The sequence below is a fragment of the Balaenoptera borealis genome, assembly GCF_965194805.1.
Source record: "Balaenoptera borealis genome assembly, chromosome: 1".
In the NCBI taxonomy this organism is placed as follows: Eukaryota; Metazoa; Chordata; class Mammalia; order Artiodactyla; family Balaenopteridae; genus Balaenoptera; species Balaenoptera borealis.
The window spans coordinates 182,614,740-182,627,376 of record NC_138860.1 but is presented as its reverse complement, the minus strand read 5'-3'; the positions used below and the strand labels follow the sequence as shown (position 1 = coordinate 182,627,376).

Sequence of the window (12,637 nt, the reverse complement as noted above, 5' to 3'; positions counted from 1 at the left end):
GCCCTGCCTTGATCGGAGTTAATCAAGCTTGGCTGAAAGGCTGGTTTTTTGTTGTTCCGAGGATGAGGAAGTTCTGAACGGGGAGACTGTGCTCAGGGCCACCACCTCTAAGCTGTGAGACCTGGGCAAGTTTCTCAACCTCTCTGGGCCTCAGTGTATTAAGTGATAACGTGGACGAAGATGGGGACCTCCTCATATGGTTGTTGGGCAGAAAAAATGAGCTAACCCGTGCAGAGCGCTTAGCGTGAGCCCGGCACACGGTCAGGGTCCAGGAAGCAGGAGCAGATATTTCACAGGTGCTGACGGCGGACTGGGGCTGGGGTTGGGGCGGCCGGGTTGGGTGGTCAGAGCCTGTACTCGGCCCTGCTTACCAGAGCGGGAGGCCATTGGTGGCTCATCCCTAGAGCCTGGAGAAGGATCAAGGTGTCAGACTCGCTTTGATGGTGACAGGAGCTCTCAGCCTCCATCCTGGCAGGGAACACACGGAGATGTCACATTTCCCGAGAAATATTGAGTGTGGCTGGAGCCCTCGAGATTGGGTGCCCAGCGCCAGCCCTGTAAGGAGGATCACACCCGGCCACTTGCTTAGAGAAAGATACCGTGTCAAGCTCCCGAAGAAAAGATACCTGGTTTGTTAACTTGCTCCTTCTGTTTATGGCTCCTGGAGTCTTCAGACTTGAATTTGCCTTCCTTAATTTCCTTCCTTAATTTCACCAACACTTAATGGATTAGCAAGGAGACTGGAGACGTCAGGTCTTATAAAATTCACTGAGGTCTTATACTGCGGAGGGGAAGCTGCCTCTTTTCTCTGCAAGAAGTGGTGCATCCTGGGAGGTGTCTGCTCTCCCATCTCTGTGCACTTTCCCAGGCTGAACCCTTCCCACGGGACACCTTATCTCCTCCTGCCCCCAAACTCTGCCCAAGGAAAGGTTACAGATGCCTCCAGGTCCTACAAAACTGCTGCTTTATCCTCCTCCTTCCTGCCCCCTACAAAGTGAATTGGTCGCTCTCTCTGTAGCCTCATTTTACATACCCCGTTTTAGAGCTTAGTGGTGCAAAGCATGGGCTTTAGAATCAGACATACCTCACCCCTGCCTAGCTGTGTGACCTTGGACCAGTTACTTCGCCTCTCTGAACCTCAGTGTCCTAGGTAGAACTAATAACTATTAAATGATTATGCATGGAAAGAGCTCAACAGAGGGCCTGGCACAGAGTCGGCATCCAACGCACGTTCCCTCTTACCTGATGTTGACTTCCCTTCTATAAGAAAGAATCACCTGTCTTCCTGCTGGACTGTAAAGGTAGTCTCACACATCTGTGTATCCCCCAAAGCCCCTGGCACACAGTAGGGACCCAGGAATTGTTGGAAACAAATTCTTTAAAAAGTCATTTTAAAAGAAATGCACATACGTTACCCCTCATGCTTCGGTGATGAAGTATCTCCAGGGGTGAACTGTGCGTTGCCCATTTCTGGCCCACGTGCCCCACCCAGGGAGTGGCCCACGTGCCCCACCCAGGGAGTGGCCCACAGGGACTCGGCCTTGCAGGGGCTGGTGTGGTGCAAGGGAAAGGAGGTGGGCTTCCAAGTCAGCTAGATTTGATTGTGAAACTTGAATCTGCAGCTTACAGCTGTGTGACCCAGGGCAAATTACTTAACCTCTCGGAGACTCAGATATAGTGGGGCTAATCATCTTTGAAGGGCGTCTGTGAGGATTGGATGCCTTTAGAAAGGGTGCCTGATTCCTTCTTGATCTGTTCCTATTATTATCGTTACTCTGCCTCGCAGTTTACTCAATATCCTTTCTTTTTCTTTTTCCCATCAGCGCTCTCTGGCTCAGGCAGCCCTCCTCTCTCCTCTACCTTTAGGACTCATTTGCACAGTGCTTTTCATTTTTTCCTGAGTGCACAGTCTACAAGAACCTGTTCTAAAAGAATAGGAACCCGACACCCTTTCACCTTGGCTCTTGGGGAGGTAGCCTGAAACTCCCAGGCGGGACAGGGGCAGCGGCAGCGGTGGCTCAGAGCCTTTCCTCTCGCTCCCACCCCTTCCCTGTGGCATGGGACTGGAACTTGGTGACAAAAGTGATTGTGGGCTGAAACCTGGCCAAAGGGCCCCACTGAATTCTTCCTTTGTGATGGGAATGTAGCACAGCCTGGTTCCTGCGAATGGAGCTGGGGATCCCTTTCCCAATTATGCAGCTTGGCAGGAAGAGTTTGGGGCTCGGGGAGAATGGTCAAGGAGCCTCTTTGTCACGGGGGCGGTTGTGCTGCCAGACACCTCCGACTGCCGAGATCTCCTCCCCCTAAAGCTGGCCGGGCTGGACGCTTCTGGAACTCTGCCTTCCGGGGCCACAGGACAGAGTTCAAAGGCCACGTGAGGGTCTAGATCAGAGCCCAGGTTTCTAAACTGTGTCCCAGAGAATTGCTGGGATTCAGCGAGAAGCAGGGCAAGGGAAGGCTTGCCCATCAACACTTGGAACCCTGTGCTGTTTCAGCCAGAGCAGTGCTGTTTTCTATCGTTTGATTTTATTTTAATCACTGTCTTCATATTGTCTCTATGTCTATATAGAGAGACTCTAATCCAAGTGTGGACTGGTGATAATGACCACACCCAACACCCCACCCCCAGCTCAGCCTGGTGAGCACTCAGATGTCAGAGCTGTGACTACTGTCCCCAGGGCACAGCCCCTCCCCTGCCCCCAGGGAAATCCCTGGCTCTGGCTCTACTTGGTCAAAGATGTACGGGAATAAAGACAGCAGCTGCCCAGGTTGGAGGAACAAAGCTCTGGGTGCTTACCTATGTGCTGGGAAGACCAGGGACCAGCTGAAACCTCAAACCCCACCAGGGAGTATTGATAGAGTCACCATCTCGGGTCAGAATGGAAGTCACATTTAACCTGGGTGCCTTTCCTATGCTGCTGGCAAATCATTTGCATACAGACACAAGATTTGGGTATCCTGAAAATTAGCTCTATCTAATCCTCTCCTCCTCGGTGCCAACCTTGGACTAGGCATTTCCCCTAATTGGTATGGGACATCAGTTAAACTTTTTAACTTGCTAGATAGTCATTCATTCATTCTACAAATAGTTATTAAGCACCTGGTGTGGTCTTGGCACACTATGCTGGGTGCTGGGCATACAGAGGTGAACAAGGCAGACGAGAACTTACTTTCAGGGAGTTTACACTCCAGTGGGGGAGACAAGGAAGCAACAGGAAAGCAAAACAAGACGATCATAGACTGAGTTAATGTCATCCATCCATGAGAAGGAATGTCATAGGGACCGAAGCATGGGGCTTGAGAGTAGCTGGGTGAGGGAGGGGACATTATTTATAGTGTGGTCGAGGAAATCCTTGCTGAGGACGTGGCATTTGAGCTGAGAGACAGAAGTAGTAAAGAAGTGGACAAACAAAAGAGACAGGTGGAAGAGTTTCAGGTATCAGGAACAGTAAGTGCAAAGGCCCTGGGGCAGGATATGCTTAGTGTGACTAGAAACAGACAGGAAGCCACAGAGGGTTGGTGAGCCAAGAGATAAGATATGAGAGAGGCAGGAGCTCAGTCTAGTCTGGTGGGATTTGAAGGCCACAGCAGAGGAGTTCAGATTTTATGCTAAGAGTTATGGAAAGACATTGATGGACTTTCAGAATCTCCTATTGCAAAATACTCCAGCCAGTCAAAAGAGTATATATAAGATATATGTGACGTTTAAGAAATAATTTAATAAACATCCTTGTACCCTTCACTATTCCTCCCCAACACCATTTCTCACTCCTCCAGGGAGATAACTGTTATCCTAAATTTTAGTTTATAATTTTGCCTTTCTTCCTAATAATTACAAAGATAAAGCAATACATTGCCTGGTTTTGAACTTCATATAAATATTATAGAATCATGCTGTGTGTGTTCTTCTGCAATTTGCTTTCCTGTTCAACCTCACATGTGTCAGAATGGACCACGCTGGTGCATGTAGCTGCAGTTTATTCATTTTCTCAGCTGCGTAGTACTCTGCTGGCCTATAACTGCATAGTCAGCTGCCATCGTGGTTTATCCTTTCTCCTGGGACATGACGTTATTCGATTTTCTAATGTTGAATCAACTCTACCTTCTTGGGATAAACCTTTTTTAAAAATGTTGGATTCCATTAGCTGATATTTTGTTTAGGATTTTTGTTTCTGTGCTAGCAGATCAAATTGACCTGTCATTTTCCTCTCCTGCCTTGTCGCTTTTGGGGTCAAGATTACAGATTCCTCATAAAATGACCTGGGGAGTGCTTCTCCTCCTTTTACTCTCGGGAGCACTTGTGTAAGATGGAGAAAACCATGGAAGGATTTTGTCAGTGTAGCCGCCATATCGTCATCCTTCTGCAGCCCCACTCTTGGTACAGAATCTTGAATTTTTTTTGCATGTACCTTCCCTTCAAAAAGCAAACACGTGCCTCCCCCAGGAGTACCTCAAATTGACATGCTCACAGCTTACTTAGAAAGCTGCATTTCTGGTTTTTTACAGGTGGATCCTTAACTCAAGATTTTAGCATGAAGAGTTGTTGTCAGGCCTGCCTGGAGGCTCCCTAGGTAACAACAGGTAGGTGCCTCTCTTAACTGGTTCACCGTTTTCTTGAAAACCCAGATACAGGATCACTCACTTATCCCTTAGGGCTGCCTTGAACCTGAGCCATGATGGATCCAACTCCTGGGTCTAGAGGTGAGTCCGGCTGAGCTGGGACCCCAGGCTGTTCACCAAGACTCCTCTGTTTTAGGGACATCTTGGAAACTATGTGGTCCAAATTCTCTAAGCACAAAATTAGCTTCTTTCCATTATTTTTGGAAGGGAAAGAACACCATGCTAAATATAACGTGGGTCAACAAGCCAGAAACAAGATAAATAGCTGCCAGCTGCACCTCGGGGAACTGTGTCTCCACACCCGCAGTGAACCGTCGAGATCCTGGTCTCCAGAGGGAGGGTGGAAACGACCAACAGTTTTAAGCTACCATTGGACGCATAACCCTGCCATGAACCCCCGCCAAAAACACCTTTATTTCATTTTCTTATTTGAAAAGCAACACATTTCTGTGTTTTCCAATTCTTATCCTCCCAGAAAGAAAAAGAAAATAAAAATCATTCTAATCCCAGCACACAGAGAAAATAACTGTAAACATCATGGTTTGTATAATTTGAGTGTTTTGAAATTTAATATAATACATTCATTGGTGTCTCTCAACCTTATCTTCCCCGACTATCATTCCTTCCCCGAGGAGTCTTTTTAGACCTTCTTTTTTGTAATGCTCCCCCAACCCCTGCCCCATGAAATTTTAATGCCGCCGACATGCTGGGTATCTGGAGGACCACAAACTATTCTAACAGGTAAGATTATTTTGCACCATACCCAAGAGCCAATTGTTTCCCCCTTGTGGGTGATCTCACCCCATTGAGAATGCAGGGCTTTAAATAATATTAAATAACAAACCTTTCTGTAAGAATTTACTGTGTGCTGGTCACATACTATTCTAGGTACTTTAGGTCCACTTAATTTTTTATTTATCATAACTCCCCTATGAGGTGCGTCCTAGAGAGCTTTTATCTCCATTCTTACAGTTGTGGAAACTGAGGCACAGAGAGGTTAAGTAACTTGTCCAAGGTCACTCAGGTCCAGGCAGCCTCGTTCCAAAGCTCACACTTAACTACCAAACTGTGTTGCCTTGTGACAACACATTCTGATTGTAGGAAATTCAAAATACAGACATAGAGTAAAAGTTACACTTCCCAAGCCCCCTCCATCCCCAGAAGCAATCTTTGGCACAAGTTTGGAATGTGCCCCTTTTCTGGGATTTTACATACATGTTTGCATACATGAAAATATATTGTGTCTTTTTTATTTTAACATAAGTAGGATCGTTCAGCCCTTTCCCCTGTATATTCCTATCTACAGACCCATGTATGGAGTTTTATTAAAATTAGAATCACACTGAACATACTCTTGTTTGACTTTAAAATGTATCATTAGCTGCTTTGAGACCATAATTGAATAAGCGCATGTACCATATTTTATTTAACCAAATCCAGATTATTGGCTATTTAAGTAGTTTCTAGTTCCTCGCTACTATAATGCTATCATGAATATCCTTGCCCTGTGCATAACTCTTAGAAGTGGGAATTAAATGGAGCCTAAGGGTATAAACGTTTTTGAAACTTTTGATCCACGAATGCCAAAACTTGCCATCCAGAAAAATTGTATGAAATTGCCCATCCCGACACCCTCACCCACACTGAGTATTAGTACCTGTTTTCAGTCATTGACAATTTAACAGGCCAAAAATGTGTTAATTCTGACATGTTCATCTCTGCCCGTGTCTCTCATCGGGGACCTGTTTTACTCACGTGACAGCATAAGGCAAAGCTTGAATTGAGAATTAATGAGAAGAGGAGGCAGGGGGAGATAACACGGCCCCTGGTTTAATAAACAGGCTGTCAGCCTCCTGGGTACGAAGCCTGCCTGTCCGGCCCTGAGCAGGTGCTCAGGAAATGGTTTCTTCATCTCTCCTGCTTCCAGCACGAGGCTTGGGCTGCACCTCTCCACCACGGAGCCCTCCAAGTCTGGCCTTGTCTCCAATACATTTGGCAGGACCGGTGCATTCCTAGGGCTGCCAAACCCCTCCTCCTTCCCTTCGCTGGCTGTGAGTGATGTGAGAAACACACAGCCTTGTGTATACTGTAGACTGCTCCCAGCTGGTCTCATTGCAAATGTCTCCAGCAGGAATGGACAGTTGCTTAACAAGATCTGGGCAAGGAAATCCCAGGATGAAGGGCAGAGGCACCTACCAAGGCCAGAGCTGCCCCTCTCACCATCTGCGGCCCCAACCAGCCCTGGGGGAAAATCAGTAAGGATGGAGTCAGCGCTCCCTGTTCAGTGCTCTGTATGCATACATGTGCATGGTCATATACCAGCATGCATGCATGGGTGTGCATGTATGTACACACATGTGCCCAATGCATTCAGGGGCAGATGCAGATACTATTATGTGAAGTGGGGCTTCTCTCACAGAGACTTTTCCATATGCCCTCCAGCCTAACTTAAGACACCCAGCTGCCTAGTGCCACAGTTCCTGCACTTTCTTCCCACTTTGTTGTTCCCTGTAGACTGTTTTCCTGCTGGCCTGGAAGCCCCCCTAATCCTTAACTTGGTCACCAGTGTTTCTCCAGCACCTAACACTGCTTAGCAGACGCACAAGAAATATTTGTTGAGTGGAAAAAAAAAAAAAAAAAAAAAGAGAGAAGGAACTGACTTCAAGCCGATAGAGGATGTTATCCCAATTATTTTTAGAGTATTTTTGAACAAAGTGGCCAGTTTCAGATGGAGCCCAGTGCTTGATGAGAAAATATCTCGGCAGCATCAGCTTTCACGTGGCCTGGTTAGCCGTCCTTTCGCAAGGAGCGGAAAGAATGCAGAATGGCAAACAGGACCTTGCCCATCAAAACAGCTGTAAAGTTTTACTGTTCTGCAAAAGTTGCTTAGGCAGGAATAACGTATTTGAGGAGTAATTAGCCAGGAGCCTTGCTCGCTGGTCCCCCCGCCCCCTGAAAGTGTTCTACACTCAACTCTTCAAGTCACTGGCTTATCTGGCTCCCTCTCCCAGCCAGCAAATGGTTACGGACTCCCAGGACGGCTGACCGCTGCCTTTAGCACAAGGTCTCTGAGCTGCTTCACGGGACAGGGTTTCTCATCCAGCTGGGCACAGCAGCTAAGATGAAAGATGTGCAGGCTTCTGCCCCTTTAAGAAAAGCAAAGCTCCGTGTGGCTGAAAAGAAGCGTGTCTTGCAGGACAGCTTCATCTGGCCTCTGTTCATTTCCTTCGTTTGATTCAGCAGACATTTTTGGGGGGCCCTGCTATGTCCCAGGAGCAGAGTGAAGAAGATGTGGTCACGGAAAGAGAGAGACTTGCCACGGTAGTTGCTGGCGGCTTGCGGGACACACGGAAGGGCAGCTGAGCCCCGGCGATCAGAGGAGGGCAGAAACGCTGGAGGGGGTTTGCGAAGGAGGGCGAGGAGCGCCATGAGTGGGAGAGGCAGGGCCAGGCTGAGCCGGCCGTGAGCGTGATTCTGAGGAGCCTGGATTTTGTGCTGCAGGAAACAGGGAGCCATTGAGGGTGGTGAGGGTCCGCGGTCGGCTGTCGGACCGGGTCATATCACTGACCGATGCCGGCCAGCCAGGTGATTCTGTCACAACTATTGATCATGGCTCAGGCATGCCATCATTCACTCGCCTCGCCATACCCGGGAAGAGGTGAGATTTTATTGCACTTCATTAAATCCCACAAAATGTTTGAACGCCCTGCAGCTCTGACCTTTCCGGCCTCCTGCAGGGAAAGGTCTCGCTTTTCCTTTTCGGGTGGGGGTAGGCGGATCACAGAAGGAACAGGAGCACGTAGGACCTCTGGAATGCATCAGAGGCGAGCCCAGCAAGGGCCTGTGACTCAGTCCCGCTTCTCCCCACCTTCAGGAGCACAGCCGCTGTGTTCGCCAGAGCACTTGGGATCAGAACTGATTTTCCTCTCTCCTCTCTCCGCTTTCCTTCCAGACCTCCCAGCCGCAGCTGTCCACACGGGATGCCTCACCTTTGCTTGAAACCATCCCTTGAGAGTCTGGCTGCTGTTTTTTTAGCGTGGCGCTAGGAATTTAGTGCAAGACGTTTAAGGGGTTTTTGTGGCTGCTGCCGCTGCAGCTGTTTTTTTTATTTATTTATTTTCTTTCTTTGAACCCGGGCCTCGCCCCGCTCGCGCTGGCATGATGGCCCAGTCCAAGGCCAACGGCTCGCACTACGCGCTGACCGCCATTGGCCTGGGGATGCTGGTCCTCGGGGTCATCATGGCCATGTGGAACCTGGTCCCCGGGTTCAGCGCCACCGAAAAGCCAACCGCTCAGGGGAACAAGACGGAGACAGGGAGCGGCATTCTCAAGAGCAAGACCTTCTCCGTGGCGTATGTGCTGGTCGGGGCCGGGGTAGTGCTGCTTCTCCTGTCCATCTGCCTGAGTGTCCGTGACAAGAGGAAGCAGCGGCACGGTGAGGAGCTGGCACACATCCAGCACCCGGGGGTCGAGCCTCACGCCCACGAGGAAGACAGGTGAGGCCTGGCCACCCGCCCCGGGTGGGAGATGACGTGCACACCCACACGCGCGGGGGCTCAACAACGACGAGAGCGTTTTAGTCTAGGAGGCTTTCTCCCATTCACGCTTCTTGCAAAACAGTTTATCATTTTCCAGATAACTCTGTCCTTCGATCCCGAAGTTTCCCAGATAATGTGGCTTGAATGGATTACAGGTGTGTCGAGATTTTGACACGTCCAGGGGATCTGCATGGCTCCCGGGGCGGCCAGAGCCTGCGCACTTGGAAGCTTGTCCATTTACCCCAGTGTCCTGTGTGTTTATGCTTTTAAGTTGAAAAGGTTGGGAAGTAGTGTTCTCTTTGACCCAAAATGCCACGAACACATTTAAAAGATAAGTGGTAAATTGGGGAACCTATGATAAAGGTTGATATCCCTAGTATAAAAAGAGCCCTTACAAATGAATATGAATGAGGAACACATCAGTAGGAAAATGGACAAAGGACACAAACAAGCATTTCATAGATATTCACACTGTAGATGTTCAACCTCATTAGCCAGGAAATGCAAACAACCAAAATAAGGCATCATAATTCCTTGGCTTTCATATTGGCCCAGATGGACTGCCCCCGGGGTTGGAGATTTGTAGGGAAGTAGGTCGCTGATCAGAGTGTTGATTGACATAACCTTACAGAAGGGGCATTCACAGAAAGAGGCCATATTAAAGATGTGTGCACCTATCAGTTCTCTTCCTAAGAGCTTATCTTTGGGAGACAGTCACACAAGTGCAAAGGGTTTTGTGCTCATATGTTTATCAGAGCATTGCTGAGAATAGCAAAGACAGGTGACAACCTAAGTATCCATCAGTCGAGCTAAAGTATGACATGCCCATTCAGTGGAGTTCTACACAGCCATCACTGATCTATATTTGCTAATGTGGGTCCGTATCTACCACACTGAGAAAAGGAGGTTCTATATAACACAGCATGTTAGGAAAGGTTTTCATCACATCAAATGTTGCGGCTATGGGATTAGAGAAAGATCCGGAAAGGTATACGACTGAATGTTAACAGTGATTATCTCTGGGTGGAACAATTTCGGATGTTTTTATCTTCTTCATTAGATTTTTCTGTGTCGTTTGAATTTTCAGTAAGAATGTCTTATCTTTATAGTGGGATGGGAGTTGTTTTTATTTTGGAAAAATTAAACCGATTTTCTGAGAGTAAAAGATAATCAGGCCCATTCTAGAAAACTTGGGAAATAGAGAAAAGAACAAAGAAGGAAATAAGTCACCCATCATTACCCACCCTGGCTATGAGCTCACAAGTTCGTTCCTAAAGGAGATGAGAGGAAAGCCCAGGCAAACAACGAGGTTTCTGATGTTGGCCATTATCCCCTATACAGGTTCAAGTGTAGCGTGCTGGAAAGTGGCTATTGGCATTACTCCCTATAAATGTGTAAAAACTGCCCTGACCTTTTGGTTTTCTCTTTCAACAGTCAAATGAGAGTAAGGCTGAGGACCTGACCTATCCTTTGAGTCTAATGGTGAACGTGGAAGACAAAATCACAGAATAATTTGAGATACATGTAAATTTTACATTCCAGATATTCCTTCTCTACCCAGGGACAACCATTTTGCTTCAGATTTGCAGCTGTTTCATGCATGTTTATGTTGTCTTTGGTCAAAGGATGCCCAGCTGGGCATCGGAATAGCCCACCCAGCATGCTATTAAGTGTGAGGCTAAAAGGCAAGGGTGGTTAACTCCCAGATGATATGGTGTAGTAGTTGAGAATGTGGCATTCATTTCCTGCCCTGCCACTTCTTAAAGGTATGACCAAGTCACTTAACCTCAATGTATCCATTTCCCCATCTGTAAAATGGGTATACTAATAGAACCTAACCCATGGTGTCATTAGGAAGGTGACATTGGTTCATATGTACTTGGGACAGTGCCTGGCTCATAGCCAACAGTTGGAGTGTTAGCTCTTATTACTTCTTGGACACATTTGTTGTTTACAAGGCTGGCCTACATGGTCCCAGTGGCAACACGGGATCTGGAGTCCATCTATTTGTGATTTGAAATGACTTGGACGCAGGCTAACACTCCCGTGTCTGTGCTTGGTGTGTTGCAGCCAAGAGGAGGAGGAGGCCTCCTCAAGGTACTACGTCCCCAGCTACGAGGAAGTGATGAGCACAAACTACTCGGAAGCGAGGGAACTGGACCAGAACCCCAGGATGAGCATCTCTCTCCCCTCCTACGAGTCCTTGACGGGGCTGGATGAGACAAGCCCCACCACAACCAGGGCTGACGTGGAGACCAGCCCGGGGAACCCCCCCGACAGGCAGAACTCCAAGTTGGCCAAACGCCTGAAGCCGCTGAAAGTTCGAAGGATAAAATCCGAAAAGCTGCACCTCAAAGACTTTAGGATCAACCTGCCAGACAAAAATATGCCTCCTCCGTCCATCGAGCCTCTGACTCCCCCGCCACAGTATGATGAGGTCCAAGAGAAGGCCCCCGACTCCCGGCCCCCGGACTGACGACCCCTCCCGGGCGTGTTCCCTCCTGTCACTCAACCTCCACGCCAACAGATCCCAAATGAAGCCACTCAGCCACGGTTGAGAAGCGGAGGGGCCAGGTGTGTACTTAGCAGTTTGGACGGGGCCGGGGGGTGAGGGGGTTCTGGGATTCAGGAGCGACTCTGCAGCCCCCAGGACCTCACATAGTAGGTGCATCAGAAAGAGCTGCTGCTTCGGATCTCGTGATGCTGTGACCCCATCAAGGGATGGCGCCGGCATCTTCCCCCTTGTCCTTCCGCGACTCTGAATCGCCAGTGACGACACTCCTCGTTCCAATTAGGAAAGGATACCTAGCAACTGGTTTAGATTGTGGTTTTGTTTTGCTTCCACTAGGACTGTTTTGTTTCCAAAAGAAAACAAGTTATACCTTCGCTTTTTCCCTGGTATCCTGAACTGTGGGTAGGAAAGATGACCCGCTTTATAGAAAGGACACGGGCCCGTTTTGTGAATTAAGCCGAATGAGAGGCTGGATGATTACCCTGGGGTGAGACCCAGGTGGGGTTCTCAGAGCCCCTGATGCCGTCAGTCCTTTTGAGGGCCCAAAGCCTGAGGATGCATAAGATCCTAGTTTTAATTGGTAGACTTTACTAGTCTCTCCTGTGTAATGGCAGAAAAAGGAAAGCCGTCTGGGATGCTCTGTTCCTTCTAAGATGCCTTGCAACTGAGCTTTTTGTAATAAAATATTTTATATGTCACACATTTGGTGCTGAATTACTTTAGCAGTTCTTCCAGTACTGACTTGCTTAGGGAGAAATCTCACTGATGAGAATAATACTAGCTAATATATCCTGAACACTTAGTATATGCCAGGTGCTGTGCTAAGCACCTCACATATTTATCCCATTTTCAACTGTACCCAAGCCAGGTATTCCTTCCTGTGGATTAGTTCACGAAGAATCAGGTTAATTAAAGGGCCCCATGTCACACCGCTAGGAAATGACAGAGCTGGGATTTGAACCTAGGC

General features: G+C 48.2%; 1 protein-coding gene across 4 annotated transcripts in view; it reads left to right on the top strand.

Moving 5' to 3' along the window:
• Positions 1-12,368, top strand: part of TMEM51 (transmembrane protein 51) — a 51,332-nt gene extending 38,964 nt beyond the window's left edge. For 2 of the 4 annotated variants that reach the window (XM_082382394.1, XM_082382393.1), the window contains exons 2-4: positions 4,507-4,581; positions 8,573-9,116; positions 11,229-12,368. In XM_082382394.1, the coding sequence (XP_082238520.1) occupies positions 8,779-9,116; positions 11,229-11,634 (744 nt within the window). In that variant the 5' untranslated portion in view covers positions 4,507-4,581; positions 8,573-8,778 and the 3' untranslated portion in view covers positions 11,635-12,368. Of the gene's footprint in view, positions 1-4,506; positions 4,582-8,121; positions 8,279-8,572; positions 9,117-11,228 lie in introns of those variants that run through there. The other 2 variants (XM_082382395.1, XM_082382396.1) reach the window with 2 other exon arrangements.
• Positions 12,369-12,637: the final 269 nt, after the last annotated feature.